General features: G+C 41.0%; 2 protein-coding genes across 12 annotated transcripts; one reads left to right on the top strand and one right to left on the bottom strand.

Moving 5' to 3' along the window:
- Position 1: 1 nt before the first annotated feature.
- LOC110156955 (PH and SEC7 domain-containing protein 1-like) lies at positions 2 to 16087 on the bottom strand. Of its 4 annotated transcripts, XM_055162559.1 has the most exons (19): positions 15598 to 15999; positions 14621 to 14854; positions 10913 to 11018; positions 10579 to 10811; positions 10159 to 10364; positions 9837 to 10074; positions 9488 to 9723; positions 8007 to 8198; positions 7854 to 7934; positions 7650 to 7762; positions 7249 to 7307; positions 6988 to 7077; positions 4930 to 4973; positions 3800 to 3993; positions 3143 to 3213; positions 2887 to 3044; positions 2629 to 2773; positions 2413 to 2547; positions 2 to 1841 (listed from the first exon to the last, which is right to left on the bottom strand). In XM_055162559.1, exons 2-19 carry the CDS (start codon positions 14768 to 14770, stop codon positions 1569 to 1571), a joined length of 2724 nt encoding a protein of 907 aa, XP_055018534.1. In that variant the 5' UTR covers positions 14771 to 14854; positions 15598 to 15999; the 3' UTR covers positions 2 to 1568. The 4 variants fall into 4 exon arrangements, with proteins under 4 accessions (XP_055018534.1, XP_055018537.1, XP_055018535.1 ...); XM_055162562.1 differs by lacking the exon at positions 14621 to 14854 and having other exon boundaries at positions 15598 to 15624; XM_055162560.1 differs by lacking the exons at positions 2 to 1841; positions 2413 to 2547; positions 2629 to 2773; ... (12 more) ...; positions 10579 to 10811; positions 10913 to 11018 and adding an exon at positions 11029 to 13754 and having other exon boundaries at positions 15598 to 16087.
- Positions 16068 to 24340, top strand: LOC110157140 (endoplasmic reticulum junction formation protein lunapark-B-like). 8 transcript variants are annotated; one of them, XM_020921408.2, is made up of 15 exons: positions 16189 to 16258; positions 16582 to 16625; positions 16852 to 16893; positions 16996 to 17046; positions 17538 to 17674; positions 21351 to 21409; positions 21481 to 21521; positions 21600 to 21683; positions 21763 to 21802; positions 22077 to 22136; positions 22342 to 22431; positions 22544 to 22649; positions 22726 to 22796; positions 22888 to 23031; positions 23194 to 24340. In XM_020921408.2, the coding sequence occupies exons 2-15, from the start codon at positions 16599 to 16601 to the stop codon at positions 23349 to 23351; spliced, it is 1110 nt and encodes a 369-aa protein (XP_020777067.1). In that variant the 5' UTR covers positions 16189 to 16258; positions 16582 to 16598; the 3' UTR covers positions 23352 to 24340. The 8 variants fall into 8 exon arrangements, with proteins under 8 accessions (XP_055018541.1, XP_055018542.1, XP_055018539.1 ...); XM_055162569.1 differs by lacking the exon at positions 16582 to 16625 and having other exon boundaries at positions 16077 to 16258; positions 21766 to 21802; XM_055162568.1 differs by lacking the exon at positions 16582 to 16625 and having other exon boundaries at positions 16083 to 16258.

Raw genomic sequence — 24340 nt, 5'->3', positions numbered from 1 at the left:
ATTGTTTATTGTTCTTTGACGTGATACAAATACAGAAACCAAAACTTGAGGTTGACATTATGTACAGCTGCAGCAAATACTCACCACAAGGCTAAAAAAATATAATCTCCAAAATATATTAACTTTTGCTGTTGATTGAAAGAATAAATAAATTGCTTGGTCTGAAATTTAGTATTTAAAAACAAAATAAGTACCCTAAAATGCAGCCTATGCTAACTGCAATATGGCTTTTCAATGTGAAGTCATGTACACTTCTGCATAACAAGGCTTTCAGCTTCAAGTTGGAATGGCTCCCAAAAATCAAAATACCATTTATATAACCTGCATATACTGTTTAACACAATACTGATGGAAGGAACAACAGGCCAAGCAGGCATTTGCCTGGGGCAAAAGCAGGAGCTTGGAACAGCGGTGGTGCCATTGTCCACTAAGCATTAAATATTAAGCTTCTTTTGTAAACAAGTTACAAATGAAGGGAATTTGTGTCTGGTGGAGATTGAAAAGACAACAGTGGTTAGTTTATAGTTAATATAGCTTACAGCAAAGTTTGAAAAACCCTGTAAGTGCTGGCCACAGCAGCCACAGCAAATACACAATAAAGTCAGACAATTGTATCTAGGAGATGTTTCCTTGGTCTTTACATGTGGAGGCTGCCAGCATCTGGTACAGAAGACCAAACTCCTAAAGTTACACCAGGCCAAACTGTACTGTGGATCAGTCGATACTCCAGAACCACATCTGTGGATAAAGTCTAACTCAAACTCATTTTAGGGACATTATAAATGTTCAAATAAAAAGTTTCCCCAACAGTGGAATCATGTCACATGAGTGGGCCCATAATAATAGTCAAGTATTTTAGTAATATTCCATGGAATATGTAACAGGGAATGTACTATGTATTTTGGCCTTTGTGTAGATTATACTGAATATATGTGTATCTACAGCATTGCAAAGCTTGGTCAGATTATACTTTACACAGCTACAGCTCAGACTAATAATACAGCACTGTGATGCTAACTCAGAAAATATGAAAAATACAGTCCACAAAAAACAACATAAAAAGCACAAAAAAATAATTTAAAGTGCCATTTCTTCAAAATATACATTATACTCCTTGTGAAAAAACAACAACACAAATGTAGGTTGAAAATGTATAAGGCTACAGCCTTGAACCAGTCCTCCCAAACAGTAACACTAAAGTGTCCAGAGTAGGAGTGTGTCCACATGCACTGGACTGGACAGGTGAGCCAGAGTGTTTTGGCTGTGATTGTAAGGGCAGTGATTGGTGTGACACGTTTTATCTGGAATGTCCATGTTCTGTGCATCAAACATAGTAAGACGAGCTGCACAAGTCCTCACTGTCATTATAACAGACAATAAAAGAATAAGGTGGTACCTTGACATGATCAGAAAGAACAAGTATAAAGCTCTTGTTAAGCTCCACGGGTGAAATAAGTGTTTTGTGGAGTGAATGAGGCAATACCTGGATGGCATCTGACTGCTGTTAGTACATTTTACATATTCTATCTTGACCATCAGCAGGAAACTCATGATGTTTTCACTTCGCATTAGGATACTTCAGTCTTGTTTTCTGCTTTGCTGTCCGGCTTGGTCCCATTCAGACTCTCCTCTTTGGTGTGAGTGGAGATGACTTTGAGACTCTTGGACCTGCTGCTGGGGCCCCTGTCCTTTAAAGAGCTGTACTGGGGCAAGGCAGGGCTGGAGTGGGCTCTGTGGAGACCACTATCACTTAACAGACGAGACTCAAAGGCAGAGAGGTCCTCTGTGCCAAACTGGAGCTTTGCCCTCATCAGCATGGCATAGGTGCCATAGCGAGTTTTCTATTAGAAAAAAAGACAACTTGAGTGGCAGACAACATGCAGTATCAGTGTTTTATACAAAAACAAAGGGCTTAGCCTGAACTGATTGTGAATCTGAAGTTTCTATAGTCAAAGTGTAAATGTAAATGTAAAATAAAAATAATATAATCTAAGGATGACCATGCAGCTGTTTTTGTAATGTAACAAACTTGTTGGTTGCTTCCTCTTCCTTAAGTGTTTCACCACAAAGTGTCATGCAACTGTTTTGCAAAAGTCCTATTCTAGGACAGTCTGTGATTTTACCACATTTGTTAACCAGCAGAAAAAAAACATGACCATGTGATGAAATATTTCAAATATTATATAGAAAACATGTAGAAAAAAAGACAAAATGAATGTGAATAAAATATCATTGTGTCAACCATAAGTATCGTGGATGTTGTAGCATATTGCCACTAGATGTCAGTATGGAGAAGATTTCCAGTGGTGTTTTGGGGCACTGGCACATTCTGTTTTGGTGTTTCACGAAGCCCAAGTTTTAATATCTAATATCTAATAATATCTAATGACAGCATGTGTTAATGTAGCATACCTCAAACTCCAGGTACTCCTGCCGTTGTTTCTGCTCCTCTACATCACGACCTTTGAACTTGGACTCTGCGATGACTTCAGTCAGTTCAGCAGACACTGCTCTGAAGCGATTTTCATGGGATTTCAGCTGCTCTTCCTGTGCAGGTGTTTTTATAATTGCAGTTACAGTACATTATATCAAATTAAGTTTATAGTTTGCACTGAAGGGAGAGTGTACCTGGGACAGTTTGGTATTGGACCCTGGAAGAAGGGGTCGACTGAACCTCTTCTGAGAGCCAATGGCTGGAGGGAAGGGTGGAGCGGAGAACATGGCTGCCACTATGTTAATACGAGTGATCCAGGACTGCATCTGCTCTGCACTCCTGCAAAAACAAATGTCCAAATACATGTAATTATTCGTAAAATATACACACATTTTAAACTACTATACTGGAACGTGTTCTGTTTAATGCAGTTTCTAATTGAAATGCCTTACGTAGCCTGGAAGAGGAACACTCTCCAATCGGCAGTCCTCAGATAGAAGACATTGGCTCGTTTGCTGTAGTCCACGGCTCTCATGGCCAAAGAGTGATGCACAGACACTGCATTCTTCAGGTCCTCCTGGGACAGCTCCTGCCCTGAACGGTACTCCTCCTGCACAGAGCATTGGTCCAAAGAAGAATGCCCCATGCACACTGAGGGGAGGATGAGGGGAGCATGAGGGGAGGCGGGATGAGGGGAAGGAGGCTTACCTTCTGCAGGTAGAGCACCAGCCCCTTCAGGGTGCCGTAAAAAGACTTCCATCCTCTTTTACCTCGAGGAGCTATGGAAATACAGAATTATTATTTTAGCTTCAGCAACAGATGGCCATGAAATGAGGGCTGTGCAAATGATCAAATTTATAATCATGATTTCAAGCATTGTTTGATTCAATCACACAAATGCAGTATAAAATACAATTAAATTATCTTTTGTGTGTTCATTCTTTTCTGCAAAATCTGGAGCAGTCACTCATCACGACAGGTAGTTTTTGAAAATCTAGAAGTAATGGTTTGAAATATTTGTGATTTCAATTATGAGATAAATAATTGTGATTTCTGTCATAATGGAGCAGCCCTACATGAAATCATAAAGTGTTAGGCAATGGGCAACAGTTCACCTTGTCAAGACTTCATGAGTACTAGTAACAATGATGTGTGATGGAAATATCAAACTGTCACCAGTACTTTGACACAAGCTTTATGGGACTGTAATAATTTAAAATTGGCCTTTCCCATCTTAATCATTAAACACTACATTAAATAAACAGGTTCAAACCTGTTTATTTAGCAGGCTCTTTACATTTTCTAAAGTCTAAAATCTAACAAAGGAAGATTTGCTTTGTCTACATATGATGAAATTGAACATACTTCTCTTGCCGTCCTGGTCAGCGTGAAGTTTGCGCACCAAGACCCCACTCTTGTGGAGCTGCTCGTTGGCCTGCTGGGCCATGCTGAGCAGAGGGGCCCCGCTGGGCCCCTGACGCTTCAGTGTGTGGGATGCAGAGTCTTTTCGAGCGTCTGGTGCCACAGTGGTCCCAGGCTTCTGCACTTCCTCCTCATCACTGCAGCACAAACAAGATTTAGAGATCCCCTCTGAAACGTTTTTCCTTTGCTGCAACACTGCAAAGTTAAATTACACCCACTTTCAGATTACAGTGTTTCATGCCTTCACATTATTTTAGGGGCAGTGTTTATACTTTTAACACCACTAATTGCCCCATTTTAATTAATCCATTTGCTTTGTTGTTGAGTTCACATTTGTTCCTTCCTTAAAGATGACATAAACATATGCACTGATGCCACCAAAATCAGTTACTTAATTTGTTATTTCTGAATTGTAGGTCTGAAAGTAAGAGTAGGGATTATAAATGATAATGCATAATTATAACTGCATGTGGTAGATGGACCAAAGAACCAGTAATTGTTTTGCTGTGAGAAAAAGATGAAAAGGCTCCACAGCTGAGCAGAGCAGACGATTGGACGAGGCACAGATGGCACCAGCTCCAGTCTGTGGAGACGTGAGAGCTGCACACACTGAAATGGTGGCAATATCTACTGACCACGTATTTAAAATCACTACAATCTTAAAAGTCAACTGGACAGCTTAATGACATAATATACATGCCTATAATACATTTGCCCTAAACAGTCTTTATATACATAGTGTTTGGGCACAATGCTGACAGAGTGTAAAATGTCCACTTCTTTGGACCTAAGAAAAAATATGAATCAAGTACTTTTAAGAACTCTGAAGTTTGAATAAAGCAGCTAACTCAAATCCTATATTCATCACAAGATTGGAAGATAAACCCCAGGGAATAACCATGGTCTGCATAAACAGTTTGCTTGTGGGAGTTCACAATTGTATAGATGCTGACATGTAATTATTAGCAGAAACAGAAGGAGCGGTAACCATGGTAACAGTGGCTAAAATAACCCTGTGCTGTGCATGGATCATAAACACCACACGAGCGGCGTTTAAACAAGTGTCAACTCACATAGTCCACTGCAGTTTCTCACTCCGGATGGACGTGTACAGCGTCTGTAACACAAAAACATTCTGCTGCCACTCAGTCCGCCACATTATAACTGGCCTGGGTCACTACAGCGTGTAACAGAGATTACTCCATTGATTTCTTAATAGATACACATTAAAGTAAAACTATTTCTTATAAATTACTCTGTTGATTGGGCCCAAGTGTGGATGGTCAGACCTCACATTTACACTCGTTTGTGTCTTTTGTCATTTTTAAATATCTCAATCCAGACATATCACAGACATTAATAAGTATGAACTGTGAAAATTGCTAAATGTTATTCAATTTTGCCAATTATTTTCCCATTATACACATACTGAACCACTGATAAAATGTATTGATATGAAACAACAACACACTAGAGGGCTGACCAAAATACAGATCATCATAATAAACATAAGTCAAGGCTGACTTTCAGAGGAAGTAAATTTGGACTTAAAATAGAATGAGACACATTTCAGACATTTGGTACACAAACATTTGCCACTGAGTCTGGATTAGCTAGTACAAAAATGTATTTTTACAGTATATAGTGGGACAGAGCCCAACATTATTATAACCATAATTAATGACATTATGATAGTCGTATTAGCCATTCAATACAAAAGTTCATTAATTTCACATGATATCTTACTCAACAGCTGAGTTAGGACACTGAAGCAGTCTCCACCTCAGACTAATGTTAATGACATTACAGTCACTGGACCCTAAATACTGCAGAGTCATGCACCAGTGTATCCTCAACTCTAAGAAACTAAAGCCCATTTGCTCTAAGGAGGCCAGAGGACACGTGAACATGTCCTGAACATGTCCGGTACCTTCTTGCTGCGGTCCTTGGACTTGGGCAGCAGGTTGGAAAAGGCCAGAGGTTTGAGTGAACAGGAGCGGTGCTTTCTCTGACTCCTGAAAGTGTCTGCATCTCGGGAGCTGCGTCTGTTCTGAACCACACACAGAGAGCGGGAGCGAGCACGGTCCGTCGACTGAATGCTGTTGACTCCAAACATTTTATCTACTTATCTACTTGTGGATTTAATATAGAATCTAGTTATAAATGTTCATCTCAACACAAAGCCTTTAGATGAGCTTTAGAAGTTGGCAGGTAATTCTCTTCCTTGGCTGTGATGGTGCAGGGAAGCAGACGTTGACTAATGGTCTCCTGGTCCTCTGCAGAGCTGCATTAGAATTCTGGCTGCCAACAGCAAGGGGAGACGACAGAGGACTCCAGGACTGAGGACGCCACCTGTATCCGCTGCTCAACTACACATGAGTTAAGCCGAGTGAGTAGATCCTCCGAGCTGATTAAAAGCATTTGATAAACAGACTCTCTGTTTCAGCCACTCCAAAGGAATCCCTCGTCTCCAGACCCTTGTTACCGCGGAAACGGTTCGGCAGCACCGACCATGCACCCACTCACACCCACTCAGAGAGCACAGGTTTACAGCTGCAGACCGATGGGTTAAACACTGCTATCCTCGACTGGGCAAACACTCACAGTAACACCGCTTTGGTCCAGCCTCTCTCCCTCTCTTTCTCGCCCTCTCTCAATCTCCAAATGCGCAATTTTTCAAAGTTAAAGCAGCCAACCAGAGCTTACTCCCAAGATCTGTCATCCTTTATGAGATGAAGCTCATATAAATTGAGTGACGCCACGCAAAACAGATGAATGTGGGCTTAATGAATATGTCAAGATGGTGGATGCTTTAATTTTCTGTTGACAACAAATGGACAGGGCAAAAGAGTATATGGATTTCATGTATTTATGGGTTTCAAGTGATGTAAAATTAGGTCCACTGCCATAGCATTAAATGATTCAAACCATTGCTGATCTAGGTTTAGAATGATTAAAATAGTGCCCACAACAGAAGAAAGTAGAGACAAAATTGTAGAAAGAAAGGTAATTTGACTGAAACAGTCTTCTGGCTCATGTACACAACCATTTCGTCTTATTTAAAATATTTGTCACAGTTGTCTCTATACTACATTGCAAAATGACAGAAAGGTGTGATTTCATGTCTGTACCTTCAAGAGCTCTTTGGAGAAGTCCTTTCCATCGTTTAGTCCCTCCAAGTTTGTGATAAACTGACTGCAGGACATCCTCTTCCCCACATTCTACACAAACAACACACCAAGAATAGTCCTCAATTGTTTCTATAGCTTTGCATGTTAAACAGTAGTAACCTACACATTTAATATTAAAATAAGATACCACACATGATCTTAGTCCATTTGACAAAGCACAGATGTTGAACAGACACAGAAGGAGCAGTGGAAGATACTCACATTTCCATGGAGGTCTGAGTTGAGCAGCATGACAGCACAGGTCAAGGTGTGGACGCTGTCTGTGGAGCAGAACATTGTCCCCACTCAAAATCATACTAAACAATTAACAAAATGACATGTGTCCATACAACTCCTGCACAACTACCCACAATTCTGTTTGTAGTGCATATAAAATACTAAACAAGTGTTTATACGACATGCCTGTATTGGAACAAATTTGCAGTTTTCATGAAAACGGTCAACAGAATTATAAAATGGTCTGGATTAAATAGTGTGCAATGGTGTGCCATCTGATAAAATTTAACAAGAAAACCAAGTTAAACTATGGCTAACAAATAGTACTGGCATTAATTAGTGTTTTAATGAAAAGATTTCAACAGTGGGAGGGAGTAGTTTGGCACCTTCTGTGTTGAGGCAGTGCGGGTTACACTGTGTGTATCTGTGAGAGAAGTGTGTGAGGAGTCGCTCTCGCTCCTGAGTCTCTCCCACCAGAGCCAAGCGCCTCAGAAATAACCTGCACACATAATGACATCCTTTAAGCAATGCATCATCTTTAATCAGTGCATTCATTTGATAAACTGTATGTGTGAAAACAGTAAGTTGACCTGAGAGCCTGGTCAATGGTGAGGCCGCTGAAGTCAAAGAGGCTCAGGTATTCCTCGGCCACAGAGCGACTGAATTCGTTACTGTTAACACACAAACAAAGTAATGCCAAACTCCAGTATAATCACACAACTGCCAAAAAAGCCCTTTCTCACTTTTTGTTGAGGTGTCTGGCCACATCAGACTTTTTAAAGCCGTCCAGGCTATAGAGGCGTTGGGCAAGCCTCTTGGCAGCCTGCAGGTCTGCTTTGAGCCCGTTCAGTGCATCGATGCTGTCTGCACGGGCCAAACGTTGTGCCACATCAGACTGAGGGTACAGTAGCTCCGGGGGGCACTTCACATGTTCCCTGTAGAATACAAAGATTGTGTTCCTCTATAACCCACAAGGTGTGCCCATAAACAGAATTGTTATGGGGTCTGAATCTGAATATGATCATTTCATGGAAGCATCCATTATATGACTTCTAGAGTTAAATAAAACACGTTTTAAGACCTGCAAGACTGAGTAGCTGTTATGGTTAAGATGGTAAGAGATAACTGTACTGTGGAGGATACACGCATAAACATACTTACAAAAGAACACATGAAATATATACATTAGTTTAAGAATCTGAGGCAATGTCAGGTTAGAATGACCAAGAAGTGTGATTTGGGACTGTGAGATATTGGAACAAAATTCCTTTCAGTCTTTTGTCTCAAACAGGAAAAGACCAAAGAACCTCAGTTCAGTCTGTATGCCTCCTCCACACAAGAACACAGGGTTTAAAATCCGTAACGTTTCTGTCACACTACTAAATTCTAAGTTCCTGTCAAAAGTCAACTAACAGATGAATGAAAAAAATATACATTGTCCTATCTAGAGCCACTCACTTGTATGAGGCCAGATACAGCGGAGTGTACAGCTCCCTGTCCTCCTCCAAAACTCCTATGTGCCAACACAGGAGTCTGGCCATCAGACAGCCATGAGTCCCCCCTGCATCATCCCAAAATCTCAGGTCTGTCAGTGAGACTTGAGGGGGCCATTCTCCCCTGTGTCTCGGCTCTGGTCTCCTTAGGACTGTGGTCAGTGTTTGGCTGTGAAAGGGTGGGACTTCCTACAGCTCCAGTACTGCTCTGTCCTTCCTCTGCATCTCCTTCCCTGTGCATTTCCTCTCTTTGTTATCCACTATTTCCTTTTACTAATTATTTTATCTGGTACTAAAATACACATTTATGAATGGCATCTGATGTTTAATTATAACTTTTTGTCAGGATGTGATATAGTCTTTAAACTCCAGTATGTCAGAATGTAATACAACACAACATTTAAAAAAAAAACAATAAATTACATTTTTCTGCTAACTGAAATAAATAATACACTTACAGCACAGTAACAGCATGATAAAAATAGGAATGTTAACTGAGATAAAAAGGGATTACATTATTTCTGAAGTCCCCTTGCCATGTTTATTAAACATATAGTTAAAAAAACAATTCACATAAGAGAGATATTTATCACATTGCCATGAGATAAAGGAAAATGGCAGATGTGTTGTGTTTTATAATAAGTTTCCATGCTATTTTCATCCCAAGTTCTAGTGTTTAATATTACCTTCAGCAAATTTTAATCAAACTTTCAACACAGGAGAGCCCTTACCTGACACTGCTGTGGAGAGATGGAGCAGAGCTGACTTTTTTAAAGCCTTCTTTTGGACCTGAGCCCATGTTGAGGACTGAGGACTGATCCCGGTTCATGTGACAGTCCTGGGTCTGGTTGGAGGCACTGGGGGACCCTTCAGATGCAGAGGTCACTGAGGCACCAGGGAGGAGAGAGCGGGACAGAGGGGCAAAGCTTAGGTCCATCAGTTGCCGGGCTGTGTCAGAAATCTGTGTCTGCAAACAAGACATCACACCATAAGGACCAGGTGTACTTCACTATTGTTTGTTTGAATAAGTTGACAGCAGCAATAGGCATTGTATGGCATTGCACTTTTCTGAACACCCACCTGTATCTCAGGGGTGAGTGTGGGAAGGTCAAAGGTAAAGACTGAAGTGGACCCTGTGGTGAGGACGTCCACACTGTCCAGACTGCTGTAGGAGGTACCCTTGGCTCGGTGTGACTCCATGATGTTTTCAAAATGGCGGCTGAAAGAGTCCAGGTTGCTGTCAGAGGAACAGCGCGGACTGCTCAAGGACACAGGAGACTTGAGAGCGCAGTGAGAGTCAGGGCCTGTATCCAAAGGTCTGGACACATGCCAATGATCAGTCACATTTCAAAACCCTGACCATTTGCAAATATGTATTAGAGTTGTATATGAACAAGCTCACCTTATCATCTCTCTGGAAGTTCTGAGGCCCTTCTCTCCTCTGCCAGGGGGGCCCACTGTGGGTTCCTCATTGTGTGAGTTCTTCTGTTTAGCTTCTACATCCTCAGGACTGAAACTGGAAGCTCCAAGAATACTGCGGTCACTCCCAAAGGCAGAGTCCACCTCAGCTTCATTCTCCTCAAACACGTCAGCTTCAGCCTGCATCACCTACACAGCAGCCAATACAAACCATTTCAGCTCATGCACATGATCTAAATAGTTGAATATTCCCTCAAATGGTTAACCCCCTGAAAATACCACTGTGAACAACTGACATTTAGAGAATGGCTGATATGGGTGCCAATCTGTGTGTGCAATGCATGGCTCAGGATTAGAAAAATAAGAAACAGAAAATTAATGTCTAGTCATTTACAGATCGGACCTGATCCAGATCCGTCTCCCGGTAACAGCGCAGAGGCACTGCGTCCAGGTCAGTCTCAGAGTACTTCAAAGTTCTGCGGATGATTCCAGAGCTGGAACTGTGAGGGTCGGGGGCGAACAGCTCCACCTCAATCTGCTGTACTTTGTGATGCAGAAGCCTCTGCCCCACACTGTCCCGGCTAGCTCGGACAGAGGAGCCGGCGGAGCGCCTGCTGGGGGCCACCGAGGTAGCACCTGTTTAAAAAAAGATGAAGGTATGAATAAAATAGCATTAGTGCTAAAGCAGCAGTGGCAGGGGTTAAATGTAAGATCATATTTTTTTAATAGAATATTACCTTCAGTAAAACAACATTCATCAGATGGTGCCCCAAACAGAAAGTCCCACTTGGCTTTGGCAATCTTCTCTGACCTTGGGTCTGACCGTCTCAGAACATGGTTAGTCTGATCAACAGAATTAATATTATAATTAGTGTGGGGTTAACCTTGTGAAAATATTTTAAAAAGAAAACAAACTTAATATTAAACTGAATGGTTGTATCCTATATGTGGTTTTCCACTTTCCATTTTTTATTCTCACACAATGAATGAAACTGTTGGATACAAATACAGTACACACAGTAAATGCTGTTCTGGTTCAACAGAACTCCAGAATAAGATGATTCAAGACACACTATAAAAGGAAATTGAAAATAGGCAACTATAGAACACAATACATTTTTATACAAGAAATAAAAAAGTAACATAACACACAAGACATATTCAACAAATATATTGGGCTTGAGAAGGGCTTGATACACTATTGGATTGAGAGGTTTTTAGGCAAAAGGCGGTAACACACAACTTACACATAGTTCATTCAAGCGCTATGAAACTAAGCATCTGATAGAAGCCACTAGTCCTAACCAGGATGGGGAGGGCACAACAAAAGAGCGTTTCCATCCAACCTGTGAGCCTGTGCTGCTGCTCTTCTGAGAAGGGCCTGGCCTGCAGGCGGTGCCTGCATGCTGCACTTTGGAGGGATAATTGGAGGAGGATGATTCATTGATTGGACAGACAGTCTGGGGGGTGTTGCTCAAAGGCACCTCCTCTTTTCTATCAGTGTAAACTTTATCTACAATTTTTTGTTCTTTGTTAGCATTGTGCTCTCTTCTGTACACCTCACACCTAGAGGCCCGGTTTACAGACAGGTGGTGGTTTTGATGGGGGTCAAGGGCACCCCTCCTAGTGACCTCAGGACTGTTTATAGCTGAACTACCAGACACATGGTGGCGCTTCCCCCCTTCTGTACAGGAATAGAGGTGATTTACAGTGTTTTCAGATTTCAGAGCATTACTAAAACCCACACTGTGGTTTGACTGCATTTCTGGATGATGAGACAAATCAGTGCGGTTCAAACTAGAAGGCAAGGATAGAGACTTTGATGAAGATTTGGGGGCTAGAAAAGGGGATCTATATCCGGCCATAGTCTCAGGAGATCTATATTTTGTTTTGTCTGTCTGGGTATGTGGCTGCACATAGACAGGGGAATTCTGCCAGTGGTATCTTACATTTGGTTGGTTTTCACAGCAAAAAGTTTTGGTTGTAGAGCTGCAGACCACAGGTGGGTCCATAGAAGGCACTGGGGAGGTACACATTTTGACCCTATCTGACTTTGAAAACATGCTCCCATCCACATCAGTCTTTGAATCCTTTTCTTTATTGTAGCTGGAAGAAAAATGCCTTAAATCATCAGGACTTATTACATTGTGTGCCTTCAAATTACAGTGTCTTTGGTTAGTGCTATTAGAAATCTTGCAGTTATTTGCATTATAATTGTAGTTATTTTGACCACTGTTGCTACACATTGGGAGGATCTTGTTTGTAGGGGCACTGGTTGTAGAAATGGTGTGCTGGATATCTGTGGGTTTCCCTGCAGGTAAATGTGGCCGAGAATATGACTTGGCCTGTTTACTTTCTGCGTAGTGCTGATGGAGGCTGGGGGAACACTTATGAGCACTCAGTGATGGGGAGGCTCTGGTAGAGGAAAGGTGCTGTGATGTGTGTGGAGCAATGACCCCGGTTTGACCCTGTATCCGGGTCACTTCAGCCTGGTTGCACCTAGAGGGCAGTGTGGGGCTTTTATTATGCAGACTTGGAGATGATGACCAACAGTGTTGAGGCTGCTGATGTTGAGTCAGATCTGTGCCACTGTTTTCTTGTATATAACTTTCATATCTACGCTTGAGCTCTGGAGATCCAAATTCCCTTAAGGCCCTATGAGTAGCATCTTTAGCCACGGCTTCCAGAGTGCTTCTTTTGTAAAGTGTGGGGGTATTTTGGGCCTTGTGAACTGGGCGGTAGTTTGAAAACATGCAATTATCTTGATCTTGGTGAAAGCCTGGATCACTGTTACGTTTTTGGAAACGGATATTGTTTTCAGGAAAAGGGCTGTCTGTATCATACTGGCACAAAGAGGATCGCTGGTTTGCTGTGTTAACACTGGCTTTTTCAACATAGCCATATCTCACCACAGATGTAGTCCCATTATCATCATCTGCACCATACCGGTCGTAACATCTCCTAAAACTGGTTGGAGTGGAGGGAACAGACCACCTCCCAACTGTAGGGGATGAATGCTCAGGCCCCCATTTGTGGTGAGACCCCCAATCATTGTAATGAGAATATGATCCACTCAAGCCAAACTGGGGCATTCGAGAGGTGCGACTTCCAGACAGCTGCCCCAGACTGCCGTACAGTGTATCCAGGTGAGAAGCTGGTGTGGGTAACCTAGCATCATCCTGAGGGAGCAGAAAGTTGACAGTGTGTCTGGAGGAGCACCTGGATGGTGGTAAACTTTGGCTAAGAGCTCTGGGTCGATATGGGTTTTTTGGTGAGAAATCAGGGCTGTGGTTGGTTGTAGTGTGAGCAAAACCTCTGTGTGACTGGGGAAGGACATCCGGACACTGAAGCATGCAGAGGTTGCTTCTGTGGTCTTCACCCAGTCGCTCTTTGTCATCCACAGTTCGCACCTCCACGTAAAGATGGAGCACTTTATCCACCTGAGACATGCTGGACACCAAATCCTTCATGGGCGTTCAGAGTTGTACAGATTTGTAGAGCAGCACCAGTTGTTTTAGATGAGGAAATGTGACAGCATGTTCATCCTTCATGTGGAGGTTAGGTTTAATAGGCCTGATCCTGTGAGGGCATGAAGGGCAACATAGTGAGTGATACATCAGTGGACATTTGAGCATTTAACTCCACATATTATAGCATTAGGTAAATGGTAGATTAACAAGAGGTCCAAACTGTTTTGTTTTAGCAATATTTGATAGCCTTTTCTATTCTATAGAAATGCTGAAAAGGTTTATTTTATTTTATTAGTACAAAGAGTTGGGAGATGCTGTGAAACACGTGACTCTGAGTTGTCTATTATTAGCCCTGTTAAAGTAGCTTAGCCACAAGAGAATGCTCCAGCCAGAGCACCTTGCTGCCGAGTCTTGTGTCTTATGTAACATTACTGTATGTAACACTCACTGCCACACTGGTCTAGCGGCAATATTCTGATGTGTTCCAAACTCACATCAGTGCCACACACTTCTGATGTTGAGCAGTAGAGGGATATAAACCAACAAGTAATCTAATAATAAGACACAGTTAAAAGTTATATGTTACTTATACAATGAGTCCTGAAAACAGTATGAAAACCAGGTTTGGAGCTACACATTGCAATATAGAAAACCTTGACTTGTACAGTCCCAAAAGCTAAATTATTTATGTAAAAATACATTCAAATGTTATTCATTATGCATAACTGAGACACGAAATATATTATGTTAGCTTTGTACACAAAATGACACTTCTGCTGAAATTACAATATGGTATGCTTGTGTTCACTGGCAGATGTAAATAAGAGCAGTCCAATCAGGGCCACACTATAAATACAGTACAGTAAGTGACACCAGTGTGAGAAGAGTGAAGGCTGATCCAAACATTTGAGTATCTGTCCTCATATAATGTTGTGCAGTGTCTATCATACACAATGTGTGCGGTCACAGGCTTACCTTTGCATGTCCTTGTAGTTGCCGTGGAAACTGCCTCAGCTCCTGCAGGCTCTCCATACTGTTCGAAACCGTTTTAACCTTCTTCTCTCCTTGAGTTTTGTTTAGGCTCATCATGGAATTACACCTTAACTTAACCCTCCCACCCTGCATCTCCTCCCACTTAGACTAAATAAACCCCAATAAACCCCGCCCCCTTTCAGAACCAGCTAATCACATCCTCCTCAGTCCAGTCATCTAAACACAGACAGATGGTAGTGTGGATTAAGAGAAAGACACTGACCTCTTGATTGATTCCAATTCATTACTCAAAACGTGATTGATAGAAACAGTATTTAAACTGTGATTGGCTATGGGTTCATTTTTTGAGACCATTTACCATATGGATGCAACTCAAGACAGAAACTTTGTTTTCAAGTTCTATTTTACTGTCATGATATTTATTCACATGTTCTGGCTGTTGGTGTTAAAAAATATAGCAATGCAGTTATTATACTCATCATCATCATCTTGATATATTACATTACAAGAGCTACTAAACACTTCCCTAAACTGTCCAATTTCTTGTTGCTGATTACTTCACTCAGCACAGTACATTGTACATTTCAACATCCCTTAACAAAGTATCCACTTGGTCTCATTATCAAAATGTTACAAAATACACACATGTGTACACACGTACACACAACCCTTTTTAGAAATGTAATACCAAAAAACACACTGTACATTCTTAGCTGAGCATTGTGACCGTATGTCTATGCTCTGTACTAAGGTGGAACCACTAGCCTAGTACACATAAAGTGGTGCGTACAGGGCTAAGTTGTCTCTCAAGTTGATCCCAAGACCACGTTTCTATTACTCTACAGTAATGTATTGTGTATGTAACACCATCTCGTAGTATCACTGATCAGTATCACTATCACTCAAGCAATTTTTTGGGCGTTTGAATGTTTTAGTTTTTTTTTCCTTTGTGCACTTACCAGATACTCTTGGAGTCGTGATTGCAGCTATCGCAGAAAAGTGAAAAGACTAAATTTTGCGATGCACACGATGACCTCCCGTCGGTCCATTTCCCGCAGAGTCCACATCCACAAAGTCGCACCGGGTCTCAAAGCGCAAAGGTCTGTCCGTAATAAGTTCTACCCCGGGACATCTGCGCACAGGTGGATCACCTCTGCGCGCTTTGCTCTGAGTTAACATGCTTTAATCTTCATGATTCCTTTCTTTTGCAGCTTCTTGCCTTTTCTGAAGTCACTTGATATCAGTTTACGTTCTCCACGGTGACATGAACTTCCGCATCTGTGTGTGACGTTGATCTGACGCTGAAGAAACACGCCCACAGCTGGACAATCCTGATGTACTGCAGTGATATAACCTTATCTCTTCGATGACAGGCACGTAGGGTAAACTGAAAGTTCTTCAGTAATTTCAATATTTATCTTTTTGTTCGTTCTGACGGGTCTAGTCTGACCAGTGACTGACAGTGACCCATAAACTGTAGACCTATGTAATATTGCTATGATGAGTCAGTGTACCCGCCAGAACATTAGATGGCAGCATCCCCCACTAAGCTGCTATCCTAATACTCTAGAAACCAAAACAAGAATAGAAGAAAACGGAACGTTTATTAAAGGAATTCTGGTATGCTGCAATATTTAGTTTTTATGATTTAATTTAATGTTTTTCATTTTCACGCGTTGTCTAACTGTCCATTGTAAATTCATTCAATGATTGGTCACAAAGATTACGCCAGTGTCTGATGGCCAATTAATCAATTATTCCGTGGACGACTATATTACAGATGAATGCGCGCTAGCAGCTGGTCAAACCACTTGTCTGCGGCATCAAATAATGCATACGCTGTGTTTTATGTGTGTTGTACCATGTATAACCAGATGAACATATTTTTGGCCTCGTCTGTATTATATTTAATAAACTGCTGTGCATATTAATTTCGATCACAGCAAATCACACAACAGAGATGGGAGCCTTCATTTCCAAACCCAAAGTAAGTCATCATAAACTTCTGTGGTGCTAAGCTATACAAAATACCCAATAGCAATCCTAGAAAGAATGTAAATAATATACAGTTCAGACAAGTGTCATGCTTAATCATGAGTGAACCATGTGTTTGAGAAGGAATTCACATGTGACATGACAGGATAACTAAAGCTGTAACTCTACAGTGTTATATTGCACTTATCTTTTGAACCTTTTTTTTTGTTCTTTAATAGACAAAACTTACTCGAATTGAACAACTGGAGAACATGGACAAGGTACCACCTTTTTGCAGTTCATTAGAACATTTTGTTTTATAGCAGATTCTACTCCTAAAACTGAATGACACTGTTACATATTTTTTTGTTATTTCATTGCAGGAAATTAAAGAACTGATGGACTTTCAAGCCAAGAATCAACGCCTGCAGAGGGTAAGCCCTTGTCTGATGAATCAGACAGGTCTACTTTTTGTCTTGTGCTTTTATAGCAAAAAATCGTTTCTGCCTGAGGTTTGTGTCAATCAAAGCCAATTCATGCTGTATTTTAAATAAACAAACCAAACAACTTGGCTCACCTCTGAGTTCAGTTTAGTGCTTTTGCTTTCCTTCAACATCTGTTGATCAAGTCTGTCCTTGCTTAGTTTTCTTGAGTCATTATTTGGCCATTTTAGGTGCAATTAAGCCTCACTGACATCTGATGTGGTCATCATACATATAAGCTTTTCTGTAACTGTACCCATGTGTTTCTCTGATTGGTTAATATGTCAGTCAGTCCTGTGCAACAGAGCTCAATGAATTGAGATTAAAATCCTGTAGCAGTGTATAGAATATGAAAAAATGTTGGCTGGCTAGACTTGGTAATACTGTATGGAGCATTGCTTATTTATGTATTTTCTCATAAACATTTTGCTTTTTTGTCTTAGCTTTGGGTGGGTAGGCTGCTGGTCTACTCCTCAGTCCTCTACCTCCTCACTTCTCTCCTTGTCTACTGCGTGTTTCTGCCTGAACGCTGGCTGCAGCGCTTCACTATGGCTTTGCCCTTCTTTGCATATCCAGTCGTGTGAGTACTTCATGCTCCATGTAGTAGGTCTGCAAAAAATATTTACATATTATGTCCCATGTTGCTTGAGAAAACGCCATTGTCATTCAATCTACTGTCCATTTGTGGTACATTGAAGTAAGGGAAGTTGAATCATCTAGCATGTGACTGCGATGATATAACAGTGAGGTGCTTATAGCAGGCCACATACATTACTCTTGGTGGTGAAGTTGGAACATATATTGAGATGAACCCAGAATGTCTGATTTTTCTCTTGTTACGACCCAGCTCTGCTAGGGACGGGGGAAGTAACAAAAGAACCAAATGGTAAAAACTAAAGTTGTTATTTATTCAAAAGGACTGTAAAGGTAAAACTAACAAAAAGAGAATATTTGCAATATTTCACAAAAAGATACTCTAAACAGAGTGGTCAAATGTATAATTAAAAAGTGACAATTAAATTATACAAATTGTATTAACACAAAAACAACAGAACAACCCAGTCTTCTTCAAAGTCACAAAGAACTACTAGTGTCTCAATCACAAAGATACCAAAAAGCTGCTCAAGAGACACAACAAGTGGCTGGAGTTCACAGGCAGAATAGCAGCCATGAGTGGCATGGGGCAGGTCCTTTTATAGGTGTGGTAGCTGCAGGTGTAGTCCCAAAATTGGCCAGGAATTTTTTTTCCCCTTCCATTAATGAATACAAACGTTGCAATTAAAATAAGAGTTTTTCAACTACAAAATTAAAATTCCATAGTCTTATGACCGTTGGAAAATTGTTATAAACCCCTCCATCCCCCTCTCATTCAAAAGGGAAGTTAGCAAGGGGCTCGTCAATGAGCTGTGCTCTCAGGAGTTCCTTGAATTCACCCATTGTTCCAGAGTGTGAAACACAGTCAGAAGGATTCAACGCATTGAGCATCCTAGTGGCCAGAGTGAGACATGACCTCTGTATGATGGCAGCGCAGGGCAGGGTCCCATCAGGAAACACATAGGTGGCCCTCCGTACATCATAAGGCAGAACTTTCTGTGTAGACTGGTACCGTCCCAGAGCTGCTGGCGAAAGCCTGTGGTACAGTTTAAATGCAAGACATGTCTGTTCAAAATTGCGTCTGGTTTGCAGTGTGGTCAATCCAAGTGCAGTATAGTACTCTGATGTTATATGGGCACGATACGGCAGATGGAGAATAGTGCGCATGCATCGCCGCTGCAGACTTTCGAAACAGCTCATCAGAGTCTTTCCTGCACCACATATTAACACTGAGCAGGCGTTAGGGTGATACACCAATGGAAGGGCTCCAGGTGCCAACTTGAATTGAATCCACCAGTCACAGAAGAGGTCTGTCAGATTGTGGCTTGCATGTACAAACGGGAATCAGCAGCAGGGACTTAAACATATGTATGGCTACAGGAGGAGCTGGAGGCCTGTGGCCATAGCACTCCCTCCCCTTAAGTTGCAGTATTTATAATACAGAAAAACAAAGGCATACTTACATTCTAGCAAAGCATTACACTTACAACTGCCAACCATATACAAACGTTGGCAAAATAGCAACAAGGTTGCAAATACATTTTTGATATTGATGGTTAATTCCCATGCACAGTCCATTTCTGCAGCATGAAAAGGTTTTGTCATACTCAGGGCTCTCAGGGTGGGCTTGGAACCTTGGGACCTTTCCCCATCAGACTTGGGAACCACAGGTTTATCTGAAAAATTGGACAAGAAAACACAGTCAGAAAAGTGCTGATCAGTTGCTTTGCCAGAAGACGGACCCACTAAACCATCCGAAATCAAAGACTCAGAATCAGTGTCAAGTTTTTGGGTAGTGTCAGTGGCTAAGGTGGTTGAACCAGGCTGAATCAAACTGACACTTGGTTTGGGTGCAGAATGTTCTGCTTTTCGCTTCAGGGCTGGGTGGGTGGCAATGAGGTGTCCAGATTTATGGCAGTAGAAACATTTTCTCTGGTCTCTTGGTCTTTTCACTTTTAGTGATACTGAAGAAATAGGAAAATGTGAAGAACACTTGGATGGAGTCACAGAGAAGTTGGGTGTAGAAATGACTCATCATTAGAGTGCTGTCTGAATTTTTGCCAGTAGACCTCAGGTTCCAGACATTCAAAATGGCAGCTTTAACAGTGTCATAACACAAACTTTTTTCAAGCGGTAAATAGCAACAACTTCTTGAGTTTTACCAGTGAGTTTAGATTGTAACAAAATGGGCCAAACATTGCAACGCCATATTAAGGCTTGCGATGCGTTCAGAGACTGTAAGAGTCAACATCACATTCCCCAATTGTGGGAACAAGTGAAATGTTTGTACTCACGTCAAAAGGCGCAGTAGACTGTATTATGACCCAGCTCGTTTGGGGTGAGGGAAGTAACAAAAATAAAACCAAGATGTAAAATGGAATAAATTAAATAATGTTTAATTAACAGGAATGTAAATTAACACAAGACTAAAAATATACAGAAAACAACCTAAACTAAGAAACAGAACAAACAGAATAAACAGAGTTTTGTGCCAGAAAAGGGGTCACGCAGGCTTACACAAAAACGAGTGGTAAAACTTAGGGACACACACTAAACTAAAACACAAGTTCCCCAAATTAAACCACATAAACCCACAAATAAAATCGAGTGACCAAATAAAAAAAGGCACAAAACAGAACTAAACTAAACTACACAAGCACGAAACCAAAATGGCATACTGGCCACCAAGGCCAGCAGCCCCGAACAGGTGCTGGTAATCTCCTTAAATAATAGGAGGTGGCTGCAGGTGAGGTGGGCGTCGACCTGCCCCACCAATCACGGACCAGGGTGCCTGCAGCAGGAATTTGGAGAACTTGGCAAAAATCACACAAATTGGAACTAAGGCCTGGGGCCGTAACAAACTGGAAGGTGAAAGGCAGGTCAGTGGCAGCAGTAGAACCATGGCTGGTTAACAGGTGAGCCTGAGATTCAAACTTGAGCTTGATCTTAATGGGTGTTTCAGCCTCAATCTCGAGCTTTCAGATTCGAAGTTCAAGCTGAGCCTTGCAGTCTCGCTCCTTGGCCTCAGTCTCCATTTTGAGACCAGCCAGGCTCACTTTGAGCCGGGCTCTGTCCCTGGGAGAGCAGGAGTACAAGAGGGTCTGATGCAGAGGAAGACTGCCCACAGCAACCTCCACAGCACCCTCAGGAGTGGCAAGCTTAGGGTCCACACACATTTTAGACCATTTAGCACCAACCACAGGTGAAACAATGAAATTACATTCCACCAACCTGTCCACCATCACCAACGCCATTATAAAACTAATCCAAATCACAGATTTACCTAAAACCATCCAATTACACAATTATTACTACTTTAGTACTCAAGGTCAGGGTTATAATTATCCGTGACGAGCCCCAAATTTGTTACAACTCAGCTACGCTAGGGACAGGGTAAGTAACAAAAAAACCAAGGTGGAAAATGGTAAAACTAAAGTTGTAATGCCATGAGTTTCAGATGATAGGGCGATACATTAATCAGCTGGAAGGGACCCAGGTGCCAGCTTGAATTGAATCAACCAATCGCAGGAGAGTTTTGTCAGATTGAGGCTTGCATGTACAAACATAGGGATCATCAGCAGCAAGGACTTAAACAAATATGGCTACAGGAGGAGCTGGAGACCTGTGGCCGTAACATCTCTGTCTTCTTGTTTTAATCTCAGGGTGTGGTTTATCCGGAAGCTCCTCATTTTCCTTTTCTCCAAACGAACTGAATCCAACAGTAAGTCAGTGCCTACTACATACAACATGCATACAAATTTGATCATAATTTGTTGCTGTTTTTTATGTCAGATGATAAATTGGAGGAGTTAAAATTGTCCAAAAAGAAACTGGTAAGTTTTGTCATGTCAAGAACAAAGTTTTCGCTGCAGATTACATACCACTTTATGTTGTACTGTTTGTTGGTAAAGCTGGAGGAAGTGATGGAAAATGAGACATACAAAAAAGCCAAACAGATCCTGGAGCGATTTGATCCTGAAGCCGTTAAAAAACAAGTACGAGCATTTTATTAATATGTCTTGTCTACCATCTATATTTGAATTTATATCGGATGTTAATGTTGTTATTTCACAGAAGGAGCCTCAGTCATCCCCGGGACCATCTCCTGGCACAGGTATGAACCATGTCATGTTACGTCTCATTATTTTATTTATTTATTTATTTGATCATTGCACAGGCCCCATTATTTCAGTCACAGTTCAGCCACATATTCAAAACATGTGCATTGTATACCCACCCCCTTCATAAATTGTCCATACTGTATGTGCAATTATGTCTTCATAGAAAATCAATTAAAATCACAATACCTCTAAGTGAGTGCATGTTTGAATTGATCATAATCAATTTATAACATAGATGATTGTTCATTCATTGTGTGGTATTCTCAGTGCTTCGTCAGAGAGGAGTGCCCGTCACAGCCATGCCTATGGGCGCAGCTGTGCCTGGGGGTAAGACAAAAACATTTTACTTCACTATTTCATTTAACTATTAACTGTCTTGAACAGCTTTGAGGAATTAAAGATTCGTAATATATTTGTGAATTTTAGTATAAATTTTTCATTCCATGTTCCCTACCTGCTGTAATTCTTGCCCTGAGGTGACTTTGCTGATCCTATAACCCTTATTGCCTTATTGAGCATGTCTTTTTGTAAGCTCCAGGAGGGCCCCCAGAGAGATTGGTTCTGTCTTCCTCTGTCGTCCATGGGCCACTACCTGGACCCCTCTTCTCTCCTAGACCAGGAGGTATGTTTAAATAACTTGAATGATTTCTTCTACCTTATCTAGTGGCTTGGCTATATTATCTATATTTACAATGCATTTTGTTTTAAAGTACAATTTATTGTATGTTCCGTAGGATTGCACCCTCCGGGGCCTCCTCTTGCTCGCCCCATTTTGCCCCAAGAACGAGGGACACTGGACAGAGTGGTGGAGTACTTGGTTGGAGATGGCCCTCAGAATCGGTACATGCCTCTCAATAAGATATTGTTTTGAATTGTTTTCGAAGCATTTTACAAAATGATTGCCTTTTTCACTCAGATATGCACTAATATGTAAACAGTGCTTTTCTCACAATGGTATGGCTCTGAAAGAAGAGTTTGAATTTCTGGGTAAGAATTGATTTATAAGCATTTGTATACTGAGGTCACTGAGAGATGTTGGAGGGATTTGGTCAGTCTGTACTGATGCTGTCTTTTGCAGCATATCGATGTGCATACTGTTACTTCATGAATCCTGCAAGGAAGACACGCCCACAGGCACCCAGGCTGCCAGAATTCAGCTTTGAGCGAAAGATGAGAGCAGAAGGATGTTCACCGCCCTCTTGTGGCAACCCTCCTAATACAGGTTTGGAGTCACTCACCTACTACTAAGTATATTTGCAATTTTTTACAATCTAGCAAGAAAATGTTTACTGTTTTAGACCTAGTTCTGTCACTTGTTTTTGACAGTGAAATGTTTCCAGTCTTTCAACCTTTTAAAAACACATTCATTTTCATTTTATAATAGATGAAGATGAGATTGGAGAAGACACAACTAGTGAGAAAGAAGTGAGTGACAGCGAGGAGCATGAGGCAGAGGTTCAGTTGAAAGAAGATCCTTGTCCTAGCAGCTCAGCTCCTGAGTCCCAACTGGAAATGGGACAGGCTGAACCAGAGACACAGTAGACCAGAGACAGTTTAGTTGTGTTGTGTTTTTCCATTCCTTCAAAGACCAACTGTATTTGCTTAGTTGCTTGCTGTTCGCCTCACCCACAGTTTACTTCTCATAAGAACAAACTCAAAAGATCTGCTCTATGATTTAATCTTCAGTCACCATTTGATAAATTAAATAGCTGTTTTTAGAAGTGTTTATGTTTCTGTATTCTACAAGTATTATCAGTAAAACTAGAAAATTCTGATGGAAAAATTCTCAAGCAGCTCGAGCTAACATCCTTGTTGAACCTTAGTATAAACAGTCCTGGGGGAATGAAGGGTTACAACGTGTATACAGCTAAGAATAAATTACAACTTTTAGTCGCCTGTTTTAAAATGGCACTCCTTTCAGTTTTTGCATCTGAACTTTTCATTTGATGAAACTGGATAAGATGTTACATCTATCACAACATATTGTACACAGCAACAAGCAAAAAGACAAGATATCCTCACAGATGCCACTTGTATGCACTTTTTTCTGTTTTGTATTTATTTGAATCACTATTTATTAATTTTAAGGTTTACTGTTTATTGTTGTATATATACCTTCTTGCACAGATATAATAACTTGTGTCTAATTCTTGGCTTGCACTTTTTTTTGCCATGTTTTTGTCCATTTTGGACTTCATAATCTGATATGAAAAATCTTAAGTATTTTTTTACTTCTTGGAATAATGCCAAATGTTTGCAATGTACAGTCTGGTAATCCGCTCTCATTGAGTTTTCTTGCTCAAAAGACATCACGTCATGTTTCCAATTTCCTGTTTAATAACACTAAAACAGTTTATGTTTTTTAAGTTATGGTGCATATATTTTTCAAGAATATGTATTTATTGTTTGAATAATTTGCCTTTTTTCTACATTTGCACCTGAATTTTTACATCAAATACAATACTTGTGCTTGAGAAACAAATACAATACAAAAAACCAAAAGAATAAAAACATGTCATCTCAGAAGCTGA

This window comes from Boleophthalmus pectinirostris, unplaced genomic scaffold (genome assembly GCF_026225935.1).
Source record: "Boleophthalmus pectinirostris isolate CB_2022bp ecotype Guang Dong unplaced genomic scaffold, ASM2622593v1 HiC_scaffold_5, whole genome shotgun sequence".
Classification (NCBI taxonomy): domain Eukaryota; kingdom Metazoa; phylum Chordata; class Actinopteri; order Gobiiformes; family Gobiidae; genus Boleophthalmus; species Boleophthalmus pectinirostris.
The sequence above is the reverse complement of the archived record's forward strand: the minus strand, read 5'-3'. Positions and strand labels throughout refer to the sequence as shown.